Source organism: Enhydra lutris, unplaced genomic scaffold, assembly GCF_002288905.1.
Source record: "Enhydra lutris kenyoni isolate GAN:26980312 unplaced genomic scaffold, ASM228890v2 scaffoldscaffold37, whole genome shotgun sequence".
Lineage (NCBI taxonomy): Eukaryota > Metazoa > Chordata > Mammalia > Carnivora > Mustelidae > Enhydra > Enhydra lutris.
Genome location: NW_019154121.1, coordinates 7,668,257 through 7,684,120, shown reverse-complemented (window position 1 = coordinate 7,684,120; position 15,864 = coordinate 7,668,257). Strand labels below are relative to the sequence as shown.

General features: G+C 40.1%; 1 protein-coding gene across 4 annotated transcripts in view; it reads left to right on the top strand.

Annotated features, from left to right (window-relative positions):
- The first annotated feature begins 5,313 nt into the window (after positions 1 to 5,313).
- LOC111154455 (centrosomal protein 295) overlaps positions 5,314 to 15,864 on the top strand; it is a 53,404-nt gene continuing 42,853 nt past the window's right edge. For 3 of the 4 annotated variants that reach the window (XM_022514060.1, XM_022514059.1, XM_022514062.1), the window contains exons 1-3: positions 5,314 to 5,366; positions 9,330 to 9,457; positions 10,477 to 10,677. In XM_022514060.1, the coding sequence (XP_022369768.1) occupies positions 9,350 to 9,457; positions 10,477 to 10,677 (309 nt within the window). In that variant the 5' untranslated portion in view covers positions 5,314 to 5,366; positions 9,330 to 9,349. Of the gene's footprint in view, positions 5,367 to 9,329; positions 9,458 to 10,476; positions 10,678 to 12,189; positions 12,207 to 15,864 lie in introns of those variants that run through there. The other variant, XM_022514061.1, reaches the window with a different exon arrangement.

The window sequence follows — 15,864 nt, the reverse complement described above, 5'->3', positions numbered from 1 at the left end:
ATGAAGGGAGCTCTGACCCAGGAGTCCTGATTCCTTTGGATCAGACCTAGATCAGTTAAAGCAGCCCAGATAGCAGTGACAAAGAAAACCTTGCCTGCCCCAAGTTTGTGTCGGTGGCCAAACTATAGTATGATTTTTTTAAAAAAGATTTTATTTATTTATTTGAGAGAGAGAGAGAGAGAGAGAGAGGGCATGAGCAGGGTGAGGGGCAGACAGAGAAGGAGAAGCATACTCCCTGCTGAGCAGGGAGTCCCAACATGGGGACTCCATTCCAAGGCTAGGCTTGATCCCAGGACCCTGAGATCATGACCTGAGCCAAAAGCAACCCTTAACTGACTGAGCCACCCAGGCATCCTTGTAAGTATCATTTTTTCCAGTTATTAATACTGATAACTTAGCTTTTTAAAAATGTGATCTTTACAAGTGCTCTCTAAGGTAGGATGGGTACTAACTTTCTTGGCCCAGAGAGTCCCCATTAAATGCTGGGTATTTCTACCCCCATTTTATAGATGGAGACTGGGTCTCAGAGAGATGAACTATCAAGCAGGTGTTCAAACCCACATCACCTTCTTCCAGCTGCAAAACTCTTCTCACACCACCAGTCCTCCTCAACTGCTATGTGCTTTTCTGGGTTGCAAATAATCTCCTCCCCCCACCTCAACTTTTCATTTGAACTTCCTTCTCTTTTTAAGTATGGAACTCACAGTCTGCACATTAATGGCTTAAGAAACATCAGTACATTAATACATGATATATTAGCAATGTGCTAAACAAAGACTTAAAATATGAAACAAAACCAATCAATTTCCCAAACTCTCCCCTCATTTCTCACTCTCCTTAAATAAATGGCCCAATTCCTCACCACCCCGGAATTACCCACACACCTTAAAATATATATATATATTTATAGCTTTTAAAAGCCTTTCCCAGCCCATCTTTCCTCTTCCACTGGGCACTTTTAGTCTCACTGCTGGTGGCAGGTCTAAGGGATCCCACTGAGATACCGTCATTTATTAAACTCTGGTGGGGTTTATGCCAGAAAGAGGGAGCAGTTGGGAGATGATCAGATGGTTGATTATTTCTGTTCTTGCAGGGATTCCTGCGATGTCTAAATGGGGCATCTCTCTATCAGAAGGGGCCCCCAAATGTGGGGTGACAATCGGGTGGAAGTCGGTGGCATGGGAGGTGGAAGAACTCACCTGAGCCAGATCAAAGGAGATAGACGTTTATTGGACACACCCCAAGGGAGCAGTGGGCAGGACAGCAGAGAATATACTGTCTGCAAAGAGGCAGTGGGTAGGCGCTGTTTTTAAAAGGAAAAAATGAGGAGTTATGGCAACGTATGGAATTCTGCCTTGTTTTGGTAATAACTGTGCCTGGTTGTAAGTAGCCCATTGGTCCGTTAGGGCCTGTGGATATTTTTGAGGTGGGTCTCCTGATGGGCCTGTCTGTATTCAGCCGGAGGGGGGGGGTGTCCCTGTGGACCCTCTCTACCTTCCATCACTCAAGCTTGTTTGCCTAAAAGCACCCTCTATGATTCCCTTTATTCTGGATTTTACTGCAAGAGTCAGTGAGGGAATCCCCACCTCCCCCCGACGACCACCACTATAATGCTAGCCGCTCATACTGGATGGTTGTGGACAAAGACTCATGTGAACTCAGAACAGTGAAGCTCTCAGTATCTGAGAAGTGTTGGAAACAGCTCCAATCTTAAAAATCTCCAGCTGCATTTTGAGGAGGGGTAGTATCACACAGCAACCAGTCACACTGAAGTAATCACTGTGTTGGGCAACTCTTCCACTTGATTCCTGCCTACCAACATTCATTCCCAATGGTAGAACAATATTCAAGAAGGTAAGTGTAAATACCTCTCCCTAAGCCTACAAAATATAAAAGGACCTAATTAAAAATGAAACCCAGAACACCTATGAATACATAGAAAAAGGGTTTTTTTGCTTTTGCTCTGTTTTTGTCTCCTGTGCTCTAAATAAATGTAGTAAAATAAAAGCCAAAAAAACCTTAGCATTTACTACATGCTTTGTGCCAGGCATGTCTTAAGACCTTTAAACCTTACAACTGCCTTTTTAAAGATGAGGAAATTGACTTTCAGGGAGGTTCAGGAACTAGCTCAAGGTCCGAGTTGTTAAAGCAGGTATTTAAATCCAGGCAGCTGGACTCGAGGTCCAAGATCTTAACTATTCTTTGATACTATTTGCCAAGATGCCCAGATGTTATTTGCCTATGAGAATTTAAATACAAAACTATAGTCTCTTTCCATTTGCAAAAAGAAACAGAAACTCTTGTTCAAAAACAGTTTAAATAAAAAGAGGGATTTAATGGCTTCTATCAGTAAGCTGGAGAGTGGGGTGAATCCAAGGACTTGAACACAGAATTCTCTGTGTTTGCAATGCATGTCAGTTACATTCTTTCAGATTACCTTGTGGGGGACCGCATGTTGGGGAAGCTTCAGTTTCATATTCTAAGATTAGCCCAGAGAGGATAAAATTCATCCCTGCTGGCTCCAGTAAGAAAAATTCCTGCGGAAGATTCCGATTGGCCCAATTTAGCTCACGTGGCCTGGAGGGTTGGGACTACACTAAGAGAGAAAGTTACTAGAGAGAAAATACAACAGAGCTGCTGTATTACATAACATGGCTATACCACTTGGTAGCTTCCAAAACGCTCTCATGATTCAACCACCTGTGAAGAGGGCACACGGTATTTTCGTACAAGTAGTATTAAAATAATGGTGATAGATTCAGGATGGCCACAAATTCTTTGTCACTCTCTCTATTGAGGGATGTGGTTCATCTCCCCTCACCGAAATCTGGGGGCTTGCCCTATGATATTTATCAAAATGAGGCTGAACTTACTGTAACTACTTATCAGTTTTGTCTTTGAAAGTCCCTGCACCTTCCACTTTCTTTCTCTGGGAAAGCTCACATTGAGGATATTCCCTCTTAAATCCAGCTAGTAAGAAATCAACCCACAAGGAAAGGCCACAAGAAGGCATTCCATTCAACAGTTCCAGCTGAGCTTTCAACTGACAGACAGAGTCAATGCCAGCCACAAAGAGTGAACCATTGTGGACATTCTAGTGTGGTTTGACTGACAACAACAGAGAATCAAAACAGAAACTAGGGCTCATTGGCTTAGTGTCCTGCAGCTAGAAATCTCAAGTTGGGATGCTAAACCAGATGTTCTAACTCTAAGTCCACTGCACTTTCTTTGATTCCTTATTGCCTTCCATTAAAAACAGAACAAGCCTTAATTCAAAGTCTCCAATTGTAGAATTTCTGCCTAGGATGCAGGTTGGGGAAGGGGAGCATATCATTCACTCAGCAAACATTTACGAAGATTTATGTGGCCAGTAACTGAACAAATGCACTACTGGTTCTTGAGGAACTGAGTCTAATCAATAGAGAGCCCCATAAATAGCTCATTTCAATAAGAACTGGTAAGTGCCATGATGGAAAAGGTGCAGGGTGCTTTTGAAAAACAAGGTGGACACTAAACCTAGCCCACAGCCTGAAATAATGGGCACATCTTTTGTTGGGCGTAAGAGGGTATCTCTGAGTCTATGTTGAGGATGTTGAAGACTATATTTAGAATGAATACAATTGTCCATCAGGATAAATGTGAACTGGAAATGGGGAAGGCACACAGGGAGGAAATATTCTAGTATTTAGGATAAGGACAGGAATTCTAGCCCTGGTTCCACCCTTCACTTATATGTGCTTTTGGCCAAGTCACTGAATTCCCCCTTAATTCATCTTTGTTGTTTGCAAAGGTGAGGTGGGGTCACACTATCTCTTCAGGTACTTGGACAGTTCCTTTCTCCAGCTCCCTTTAAGTTTTGATGTTCCTTAGGGTTTGGTCCATAGTTCATTGCTCTTCTCACTCTGCAAATCCTCACTAAGTGATCTTATCTACGATGGCTTTGGTTGTCACTCATACGGAAATGATACCCAAGTCTAAATGCCACCCCAGTTCTGTGGGCTGTCTACCACTGTAGTCATCTGCTTACTGCACAACACAAAATGTTCCACACCTAAGTAAAGTTCAGTATGTCCAGAGCTGAGCTCGTCACCTTGCCCACTTAACTGACTCCCACTTCTGCTTTCTCCCTTGGTTGGTAGCACCACCTTTAACATTGTTAGTAGCCTGTGAGGTTAACTTCACTCTCAACTTTTCCCTCAACCTCACATGCAATCCTTTGTCAGTATTACTAGTTTTACCTCCTAAATATTTCTACAATTCATCCTTTGTCTATATCCCATAAATAGTTCATATTCAAAATATTCAAAGCATAACTCGTTACTCCCCCTTCCCCCAACCCTGCTCCTATTCCTGAATTCTAGCAGGATGTTATCCCCATCCACTCAGTTGCTAAATATGGAACTTGGGCATCATGGTTGATTTCTCCCTCTCCTTTGCTTTCCATAGCCAGGTAGCTGCCAATTTCTGATGTTTGGCCTCGTTTGCGATCATCTTTCACTTCCTATAGTTGTATCCTAATTGGTTTCCCTGACTTCAGCCTTCATAACCTCTGGCCTCTTCTCCACCACCATGCCAAATCTCATCACGTCAGCAACTTCCCTCTTCCCCCCTCCCCATATTCTAATTCTTAGATTCTTGCCATGTTTTACCTCCAGCCTACAAAATCTAGGATGGGAGCCTTAATGCATTTACCCTTGTCTCCCCTGAACCTACCACACTGTACTTGGCACATACTAGTTGCTCAATAAATATGAACCTGCTCTCATCCCCTCTCTGATTATAGTTTATAGTAAACCGTGACATGGTGCAGATGTGTGCAGGAGGCACACCCTATCACAATATGGTTCACTGCTGTACGAGCCGGAGCCCCTTGACGAAAGCCATGACACTGACTGCAGAATAACAGAACCAAATGAATTCTACAGTCAATGCACAAAAGGACACCTATCCCAAGGCATCTTCATAATAGGGCCTAAAACTAAAGTCACCCTCAATTCTCTGGGCAAATATTTCCCCCTTTCTGGACCTCTGTCTCCTGACGTGTAAAGCAGGCACAGCGACAGAGAGGCAGTAAACCTCCGAGCCTCGGCAGGTTTGAGAAATAATGGACCGCTACGTAGGGCTGGGCGTGTGCGCGGGCTTTTCCGGCGCGGCCGTCCCAGCGGCCCTTGCGGGAGGCGGGACTAGCCCGATTCCCGCCGCTTGGCCCCGCCATTGGCGGGCGGTTTGAATGACGGAAGTGACGGGAGCTTGGCGATGGCTGCCCCGCAGGCGCACAAACGGCTGTTGGGAAGCTGGTGGGCCGCGGGCGCCCGGGAGGTCTCCGACTGAGCTGCGGTTCCTGATTCCGGGCCCCCGGTTTTCAGGTGAGTGACGGACCAGCCGGCTTCCCGTGGCCCGGGCGTGCACCACCTCCCGAAGTCCAGGAGCTGGGGGGTGTGCTCCCCAGGGAGGGGATGCCGTGAAGGCGCGGCGTCGGGAGCGCGGCGCGGCCCGGGCCCTGGCTGGGGTCGGGCTGGCGGCGATAAAGAGTGCGGGGAAGGGAGGTGCGTCCCGACGCAGACCCGCTGCTTGCTGCGAGAGGCTGCTCCCGGGCTTTAGGCGCGTGTGGCCTTGCGCGCCCTCCCCAGGTGGGGTCGCGCAGGGTCCTTGGGCTTCCTAACCGGGGCTGGCCGGGAGGGCCTCCGGGGCTGCTCCCGCAAGCGCTTCGCGAGGCGTCCAGCCCACTCTTTCCCCAGGGCCCCCAGCCAACCCGCCGAACTTGTCCTGAAACCCGGGAGCCGTTTAAGAGCACTGCCTGGAATTATTTCTTGCAGAGAGCGAGCGTGCTTTTTTGCTCTCACCTTTAATTTCTCAGGTAGTTAGTCCTGCCACAAGCTGAGCTTTTAAAACAGTGGGGAACATTTGAGTCCTTAATCCTTAGAGAGTATTTGGCAGTTTCATATTAAGTCACGTAATCATCAGAACAACCTGTTGGGGTAGATGTTGTGATTCCCATTATATAGTTTAAGAAAGCGACACCACAGTAACTTAAATGACTTGGTCAGTATTTTCCTGCTGTAAATGGTCGTGATGAGTCTTGAACAGAGATTGTCTAAGTTCAGTATTTTGTGATTGTGATATGCCAAGTGCTGTTTAATTCTCAGGACAAAATCTTAAAAGGTAAGTTCATATCATCTGTTACTGGGTAGTATTAATACACAGAATTTAAAAATCCCTACTGATCTGAATAAATGGCTTAATAAATGAGAGAGCGAGCAGGGGAAGCTCTTCCTCACAGTAGGATTCCAATTGATAAGTGTAGAAGGAATAGTGAAGATAGAAAATGCTTTTTGGTAAATGTTATAGTTAATGCATTAGACATTAACATCACCAGTAGTGTTAAGACACCATAACGTAATTTAGTGCACTGAGAAATGGTACGTCATCACTTCTTTGGTGTTCTTGCCAAAAATTTGTAATCTCAATCTAACCACAAGAAAAGATTAAGTAAATCCAAATTGAGGGACATTCTACAAAGTAACTGGCCAGTATTTTTTAAAAGTCGGGAGGTTGAAAAGAAAGGCACAGACTGAAGAACTGTCCCAGATTAGAGAAGTCCAGGGAGATGTGACAATTTTGACAGCTGTGAGAATGTAATTCACAGAGCTGCAGCTCCCATTTTCTGAAATCCATTTGCATGGATGCTTCCCAAGGGCTGTTTTTGGCCAATGACTGAATATGGCGTGGACATTCAGGCAGGCCTATTCCTAAGAAACTAGGGACTTTCCCTTAACTCTGGGAGGTCTTACTAAAGACCTTACTGGGTAGTCATCTTCCCAACTTTCCCTTCTTCCGTTCAGTGTCATATTTGCATGGAAGTCTGAATGCTCCCTCTTTACTAGCTCCCTCATTTTCCCTCACACAGGCATTTCTCCTAATAAAATCTTCGGGGGTTTAATCCTGTCTTGTCCTCTGCTTCTTGGAAGACCCAGAATAACACAACAGTCGAAAGCAATGGGTTGTCCTTGGATTGGGTCCTGGTCCAGAAAATGGATGTTAGTGGGATACTTGACAAAATTTGAATAAAGTCTGTAGATTAGTTAGAAGTATTGTGCTAGTGTCAGTTTCTTGGTTTTGATCATTGTGCTGTGATTGATGTTTAGAGAAGCTGGGGAAAGAGTAGGTGGGAATTCTAAGTCTGAAATTATTTCCAAATAAGTTAAAAAAATTAAGGAAGTTATATGCAAGAGAAAAATTATTCTACCACACCTCAGGAGGTAAAAGTAACAAATCTATGTTTCCTTATAATCCCCAAGCAAATGAGATGATAGATACGCACAACAATCTGAAAAAAACAGGTTTTTTTCCCCTTTCTTATTGAGGTATAAACTTAAAACACACAAATCTAAGTGTATCATTTGAGGAATTTTACATATGTATACAGCTGTGTAATCGTAACAGATCAAAATGCAGATCATCTCTAGCATCCCTGCAGGCTCATTTGTGCCCCCTTCTAGTCATTAACCTACAGAAAGGTGACCCCTGTTTTAACCCATGTCATCATGGATTAGTCTTGTGTGCTTGTTTTTGTACTTCGTGTAAATGGAATTTTACAGTATGTTCTCTTTTTTGTCCTTTTTTCCCATGATACTTTGTCTATGAGATATAGCAGGAATTAGTTTTGTTAGTTTGAATATGAATTCAAAGACCTTCAGAAAAATTATTAAGACTGAGTTTAACCTTGGTCATTTTCTCTTCTTTGTTCAGTCTTTCCTTATTCATCAATCCCCACTAGCAAAAGATACCAGTTTAAACAAAAATTTCCTCATTCCACATGTTTTAGCATATCAGAAAGTTAGGAGCCATATGGAATAAGAAAACCAGATTCTTCTTTTGGATCTGGGATTAGATCCTGTCACTTAGGTCAAGTCCTTTAGCACAAGAGGCCTTTGATTCTTCATTATAAAATGAGGAAGACAGCTAGCACTTTACCTACTGTTACTTACTGGAAAAGATTTTCAGATCTTTTTCAGCAATTATTTCTTTTGGGCAAAAGAGTCCAATTGTCCCTATTAGATAACTTTAAGTCCTCGTAGCCCAAAATAGTATCTGTCCATAGTATGTGAAATACTGCCTGATAGTTGTTATTTGTTAAATTAACTTGAATATTAAAACTATAACCTCTGTCCTTCAGTTGTTAGGAATCTAGCTAGAAAAGTCACAGTGTAATTGATGAAAAATTAGGGCAAAGTAATACCAAGACAGCATTAGATTGGTCCCCAAATTGAGTGTGAAGATAATGTGCATTCTGGGTGGGCAAGTCAGGAATGAGATGGTGGGTAGGTGAAGCAAAAATTACTAGAGGACAGTTTCATGAATGAGTGGAGCTTCAGCTAGCTTCAGAAAGATGTAAGTATCCATGTTGTAATCTAGAGAGGAGAGTGAAAACATCTGAATATCAGTGGCATTAATAGATCTGAGGACCTAAACACCTGACTCATGTGAGCAACACAATCATCTCAGAGAAATTTTTAAAGTGGTCATGGATCTGAAACAATCACACCATTGTAATTATTAAAGAATTGTTGAGGGGTTGATGTGATTCCATATGATACAGTGACACTTGGTCATCAAGTTATAAACAATAGACTGGGAGTTCAAACTAGGGACTAGGAGCCCTTTGCAATTGCAGCAGTCCTGTTGGTTGTGAACAAGTTCTCAAAGTTCTAAAGTGTAAAATTGTGATACTGAAAACATTTATTCTTAGCTAAAACACGTTTTTAAGTTTTTGTGCTTTTTTACATTTAATGTAGTTAAACTCTGGAAATCCCAGTGGGAAGTAAGTCAGGTCCCAGGTACTGTAGGTAAACAATACTCTGCTGTCATGGGGCAAAAACTTTTTCAAGTACTTCTGGTTCACCCTCCACTTAACCCCTTCTCCCAATTTGAGAATCATCGACTTAAGTGCTGAAGTTAATAATTGTAATTTGTAAATATAAGTTGGCCTCAGTTTATCCAAATTATTTTGTGTATATATAGTCCTTTAAATGTCAAGTAGTAAGTATATTTTATTCTATTTTATTTTTTTAAAGATTTTATTTATTTATTTGACAGAGATCACAAGTAGGCAGAGAGGCAGGCAGAGAGATAGAGAGAGAGGAGGAAGCAGGCTCCCTGCTGAGCAGAGAGCCCGATGTGGGGCTCGATCCCAGGACCCTGAGATCATGACCTGAGCTGAAGGCAGAGGCTTTAACGCACTGAGCCACCCAGGCGCCCCAGTAAATGTATTTTAAACGTTGTTCTGATCTTTGCTGCCCTGTTTTAATAGACTTTTTTTTAAAATTCAGAAACTTTAAAGTACCTGGAAATGAAAAGAAAGGTAGGGAATGCTGGCAAGCTGAGACTGAGTCCTAATGAGGAAGCTCACATTTTAAAGGAAGATTATGAAAGACGACGAAAACTAAGATTGCTGCAGGTAAGATTCATCTGGAACAAGATTTCTAATTCTTTGTCTTCCCCAAATTATTAGTGTTTTTATTACAGTAGAGAGTTCTGAATGTTGCACTTAAAACCCTTTTCTGGTTGTTTAAGAGCCCTGGTTCTTGTGTACTAACAAGTTTAGGAAAATTTGAAAAAAATGGGCTGAAATGGTAAACAGATGAAGAAGAGTTTGAAGACAGGGATTATTTGACTTGATAATTACTGGAAAATGGTTCTTTAAACATTTTCCAGACTACATGTTACTGATGAAGATTAGAGTAGGAAGATAAGAATGGCTTTGAGGAAGACTTGCTGGAAAGATTATTAGTTGCTGTAACATTTATTAAGTTGTAGATTATTTTCTAGAAGTCTTTTCAGAGTAATATAGTTAAGCCCTTGTGAAACATGTTTTAGGGGCCATTCTATCTAAAATTGGGGATGATGTACCGCAAATACGGACTTTTCATCTGGCTCTATCTATACTTACCTGGGCTATAAATTTTATTCTTTTTAAATTTTTTTTAAGATTTCGTTTATTTGAGAGAGAGTGAGCAAGGGAGTGAGAGAACACCACTGGGAGGAGGGTCAGAAGGAGAGGGCGGAAACAGACTCCCCACTGGGCAGGGGAGCCTGACACAGGGCTTGATCTTGGGATTCCAGGGTCATGACCTGAGCCAAAGGCAGTTGCTTAACCAACTGACCTGCCCAGGCACCCCTGTGCTATAAATTTTATTGAACATCCTTACCAATTTAAGCTTTTACAGTTATTACAATGATAATGGTAGTCCTGTTGGTGCTTGGGTTGAAGAGGAGAGGACAATAGCTAATAAGTTAGAGAAGTTTAGAAGTAGTCTTGAGATTTTAACTTATTTATATTGCTTGATTTTCCACTTTACGTAGGCCTTATTGATACACCTGAGGAGAATTCATTTAAGTTCCTCCTTCCAAATAGCTTTCCAAAAAAACTTGAAGTAAGCCTCTTTTCATATAATCTGTTAAATATGCATTCTTTAGGTTCGAGAACAAGAAAGGGGTATCGCTTTACAGATAAGAGAAGACATAAAACAGAGGAGAAATCAGCAATTAACTCGTTTGGCAGAGGAACTAAGGACAGAATGGAAAGAATCACAAACTCAGAAAATAAAGAACTTGGAAAAGCTGTATTTGGCAAGTTTAAGAAGTATGGGAGAGGGACACCAACATGCCAAAGAAAATGTGAGTGAGTGCTTATTTGACCTGTCTGGTAGTGGGTATGAGTAAAAAGTACGTTGTTTGTGGTATGCATGCATGTATAGGATTTATTTTGGCCAGCCTGAACTTCTTTATGTTTTCTACAATTATTTTTTTAAATTATAGTTGACATTCAGTATTATATTAATTTTAGGTGCACAACATAGTGGTTCAGCAATTACATACGTTATGCAGTGCTCATCCTGATAAATGTAGTTACCAGCTGTCAACATACAAAGTTATTACAGTACTGTTGACCATATTCCCTATGCTGTGCTTTCCATTCCTGTGACTTATTTCAAAGCGAGAAGTTTGTACCTCTTAATCCCCTTCACCTATTTCACCCATCCTTTGCCTGCTCACCTTTGACAACCACCATTCTCTGTTAGTTGGTTTTTTGTTTGTTCATTTGTTTTGTTTTTTACAAGTGAAGTCTTAAGGTATTTGTCTTTCTCTGAATTATTTTACTTAGCACATTACCTATAAACTCCACTATACTGTCGCAGATGGCAAGATCTTTTTTTTTTTTAATGACTGAGTGATATTCCATTGTATATATACACACCTTATCTTCTTTTGGGCTGCTTCCATAATTTGGCTATTATAAATAATGCTGCAACAAATATGGGGGTGCAGGGGCGCCTGTTTGGCTCAGTTGGTTAAGTGTCTGTGTTTGGCTCAGGTTATGATCCCAGGATTCTGGGATCAAGCCCGGCTTCCCACTTCTGCTTCTTCGGGCTTTCTGCTCAGTGAGGAGTCTGTTTCTTCCTCTGCCTCTGCACTTGCCCCTCAAATAAATAGAATCTTAAAAAAATATATGGAGGTGCATATATCTTTTCAAATTAGTGTTTTCATTTTTTTTGGGTGAATACCCAGCAGTAGAATTACTAGATTGTTTGGTATTTTTATTTTTAATTTTTTGAAGAACCTCTGTACTGTTTTCCACAGTAGCTGCACCAATTTACATTTCCACCAACAGTGCAGAAGGATTCCCTTTTCTCTATATCCTCACCAGCACTTGTTATTTCTTTTTTATTATTGTTATTTTATTTTTTATTTTTTTATTTTTTATTTGACAGAGAGAGATCACAAGTAGATAGAGAGGCAGGCAGGGGGGCGGGGGTGGGGGGAGAGCAGGCTCCCTGTTGAGCAGAGAGCCCGATGCAGGACTTGATCCCAGGACCCTGAGATCATGACCTGAGCCGAAGGCAGAGGCTTAACCCATTGAGCCACCCAGTTGCCCCGTTATTTCTTTTTGATACTAGCCATTCTGACTGGTGTGAGGTGGTATCTCATTGTGGTTTTGATTTGCATTCCTTTAATTTGTGATGTTGAGCATTTTCATGTGTCTGTTGGCCAGCCATTTGTCTTCTTTGGAAAACAATTCTGATCCTCTGCTCATTTTGAAATTGGATTATTTGATATTTGTTGTTTTGGGTTATATGAGTTATTTATGTATTTTGTATATTAATGCATTATCTGATATATCATTTGCAGGTACCTTCTCCAATTCAGTAAGTTGGGTTTTTTGTTTCTTTGTTTGTTTTGATGTTCTCCTTCATTGTGAAAAAGCTTTTTAGTTTGATGTAGTCCCAGTTGTTTATTTTTGCTTTTGTTTCCCTTGCCTGAAGAGACAAATCCAGAAAAATAATGCTGACTGATTCTAAGAAACTGCTACTTACATTTTCTTTACATAATTTAATGGTTTCAAGCCTTACACTTAGGTCTTTAATCCATTTTGGGTTAATTTTTGTGTATGTTATGAGAAAGTGGTCCAGTTTAATTCTTTTGCATGTAGCTGTCCAGTTTTTCCAGCACTGTTTATTGAAGAGGCTGTCTCTTCTTCATTGTATGTTTTTGCCTCTCTTGTTGCTGATTAATTGACCATATAAACATGGATTTATATCTGGGCTCTCTGTTGTTGACATAGAGACATGGATCTCGGTGTCTGTTTTTGTGCTAGTGCCATACTGTTTTGATTACTATATCTTTGTAATACAGTTTGAAATCAGCAAGTGTGATGCCTCCAGGTTTGTTCTTCTTTCTTAAGATTGCTTTGGCCATTTGGGGTCTTTGTGGTTCCATGTAGATTTTAGGATTATTTGTTCTAGTTCAGTGGAAAATAACTATTGATATTTTGTTAGGGATTGCATTGACTCCGTAGATTGCTTTGGATTGTATGGACATTTTAACAAATGAGTTCTTCCAGTCTGTGAACATTGAATATCTTTCCATTTATTCGTATCTTCAATTTCTTTCACAGTGTTTTTTAATTTTCAGAGTACAGGTCTTTTCACCTCAATTAAATTTATTCCTAGGTATTTTATTCTTTGTGATGTAATTGCAAATGGGATTATTTTCTTAATATCTTTTTCTGCTACTTTGTTATTAATGTATAGAAATGCAACAAATTTCTGTATATTAATTTTGTGTCCTGCAACTTTACTGAGTTCATTTATCGTAATAGCTTTTTGGAGGAGTCTTCAGGGTTTTCTATATGTAAAACCATGTCATCTGCAAATAGTGACAGTTTTATCTCTTCCTTTCCAGTTTGGATACCTTTATTACTTTATTACTCTGTGGCTAGGAATTTCAGTACTGTGTTGAATAATAGAGTAGACTTCTTGTTTTGTTTCTGATCTTAGAGGAAGAGCTTTCAACTTTTCACAGTTGAGTATGATGTTAGCTGTAGGTTTCTCATAAATGGCCTTAATTATGTTGAGATATGTTCCCTCTGAGCCTATTGTGTTGAGAGTTTTTATCATGAATGGATGTTGATTTTTGTCAAATGCTTTACCTGCTTCTAATGAAATTGATCTTATGGTTTTTGCCCTTTGTTTTGTTAATGTGGTATATCTCATTAATTGAGTTGTGGTTCTTGAACCATCCTTGCATTCCTGGAATAAATCCATGATTATGGTGAATGATCCTTTTAATGTATTGTTGAATTCAGTTTGCTGATATTTTGTTGATTTTCGCATCTATGTTCATCAGGTATAGACGGATCTGATTTTCTTTTTCTGCATTTTTTGTCTGGTTGTGGTATCAGGATTATGCTGGCCTTGTAGAATGAATTTGGAAGCATTCCTCTCTCTTCTTTTTAATGGAATAGTTTGAGAAGGGGTCAGTATTAACTTCTTAAAATGTTCAATAGAATTTACTGGAAGTCATCTCGTCCTTGACCTTTATTTATTGGGAGTTTTTTTATTATTGAGTCAATTTTATTGCTAGTCATCAGTCTGTTCATATTTTCTATTTCTTCCTAATTCAGTCTTGGAAGATTGTTTCTGGGAATTTATTCATTTTTTTCTAGGTTGTCCAATTTGTTGGTGTATCATTTTTCATAGCAGTCTCTTCTAATCCTTTGTTTTTCTGTGGCATAACTTCTCTTTCAAATTTTATTTTTATTTTTTTATTTTATTTTACTTTTTAAAGATTTTATTTTTTTATTTGACAGAGAGAGACATAGTGAGAGAGGGAACACAAGCAGGGGGAGTGGGGGAGGGAGACCAGGCTTCCTGCTGAGCAGGGAGCCCGATGGTGGATTGATCCCAGGACCCTAGGATCATGACCTGAGCCATAGGCAGACACTTACCAACTGAGCCACCAGCCTATCAAATTTTATTTGAATGAACTTTTTTCTTGAGGAGTCTGGCAAAATGTTTCTCAATTATGTCTCTCTCTTCAAAAAACAAGCTTAGTTTCATTGATCTTGTTTATTGGTTTTTTTCCCTTTAATCTCTGTTTGATTTATTTCCATCCTTATCTTTATTTCCTTCCCTTTACTACCTTTGGACTTTGCTGTTTGTTTTTAGTTCCTTTAGATATAAGTTTGGTTACTTATTTGAGATTTTTTTGTTTCTTGAGAGAGGCCCATATTGCTATAAACTTCCTTCTTAGAACTGGTTTTTCCACATCCCAAAGAATTTAGACCATTGTGTTTCCATTTTCATTTGTTTCTATGTATTTTTTTTTTTAATTTCTTTGATTTCTTTGTTATCCTTTGTTGTTTAATAGCATGTTATTTTCCATTTGTTTGGTGGGTTTTTTTTTCCTTCAGTTTATTTCTTAAAGATTTTATTATTATTTATTTATTTTATTTATTTGACAGAGAGAGAGGGAACACAAGCAGAGGGAGTGGGAGAGTAAGAAGCAGGCTTCCTGCTGAGCAGGGAGCCTGATGTGGGGCTGGATCCCAGGACCCTGGGATCTTGACCTGAGCCAAAGGCTGACTGAGACACCCAGGTGCCCCTCAATATTTTTCTTGTAATTGATTTCTAGCTCCATACTGTTGTGGTTGGAAAAGCTCCTATTATGATTTAAGTTCTTAAATTTATTGAGACTCTTTTGTGCCCCAACATGTGTTCTATCCTGGGGGATGTTCCATGTGCACTCAAAAAGAATTTGTATTCTACAGTTTTTTCTTGGGGGCCGTGGGGGTGGGATGGAATGTAATCTCTGTATATTTTAAGTCCATCTATCTGGATGATCTGTGAATGTAAGTGGCTGTTTAAGTCTCCTACTATTGTATTACTGTCACTTTCTCCCTTTTATGTCTGTTAATATTTGCTTTATGTATTTAAGTGTTCCTATGTTAAATGCCTAGATATTTACAGTTGTTTACAGCCTCTTGTTGGTTTAATCACTTTTTACTATGTAGTGTCTTTCTTTGTCTCTTGGTATAGTCTGTTTTAAAGTCTATTTTGGCCTGATACAGGTATTGTTGCCCTGGCTTTATTTATTTATTTATTTTAATTTCCATTTGTATAGAATATCTTTGTCCAGCCCATGACTTTCAGTCTGATGTCTTTAGGTCCAAAGTTGGTCTCTTACAGGCAGCATGTAGATGGGTCATAGTTTCTATCCATTTTTCACCCTGTCTTTTTGATTGGAACATTTACTTCATTTACATTTAAAGAAATTATATTGATAGGTACATACTTATTGCCATTTTGTTGTTTTCTGATTGTTTTTGTAGTTCTATGTTCCTTTCCTTTTCTCTCGCTCTCTTCTTTCTCTTGCTCTCTTGCTCTCTTGTGTTTTGATGACTTTCTTTAGTGTTGATGCTTGGATTTCTTTCTCTGTGTTTCTATTGTAGGCTTTTGGTTTGTGGTTATCAGGTTCATACATAGTGTTCTATGTATATAACAGTCTATATTAAGTTGATGGTTG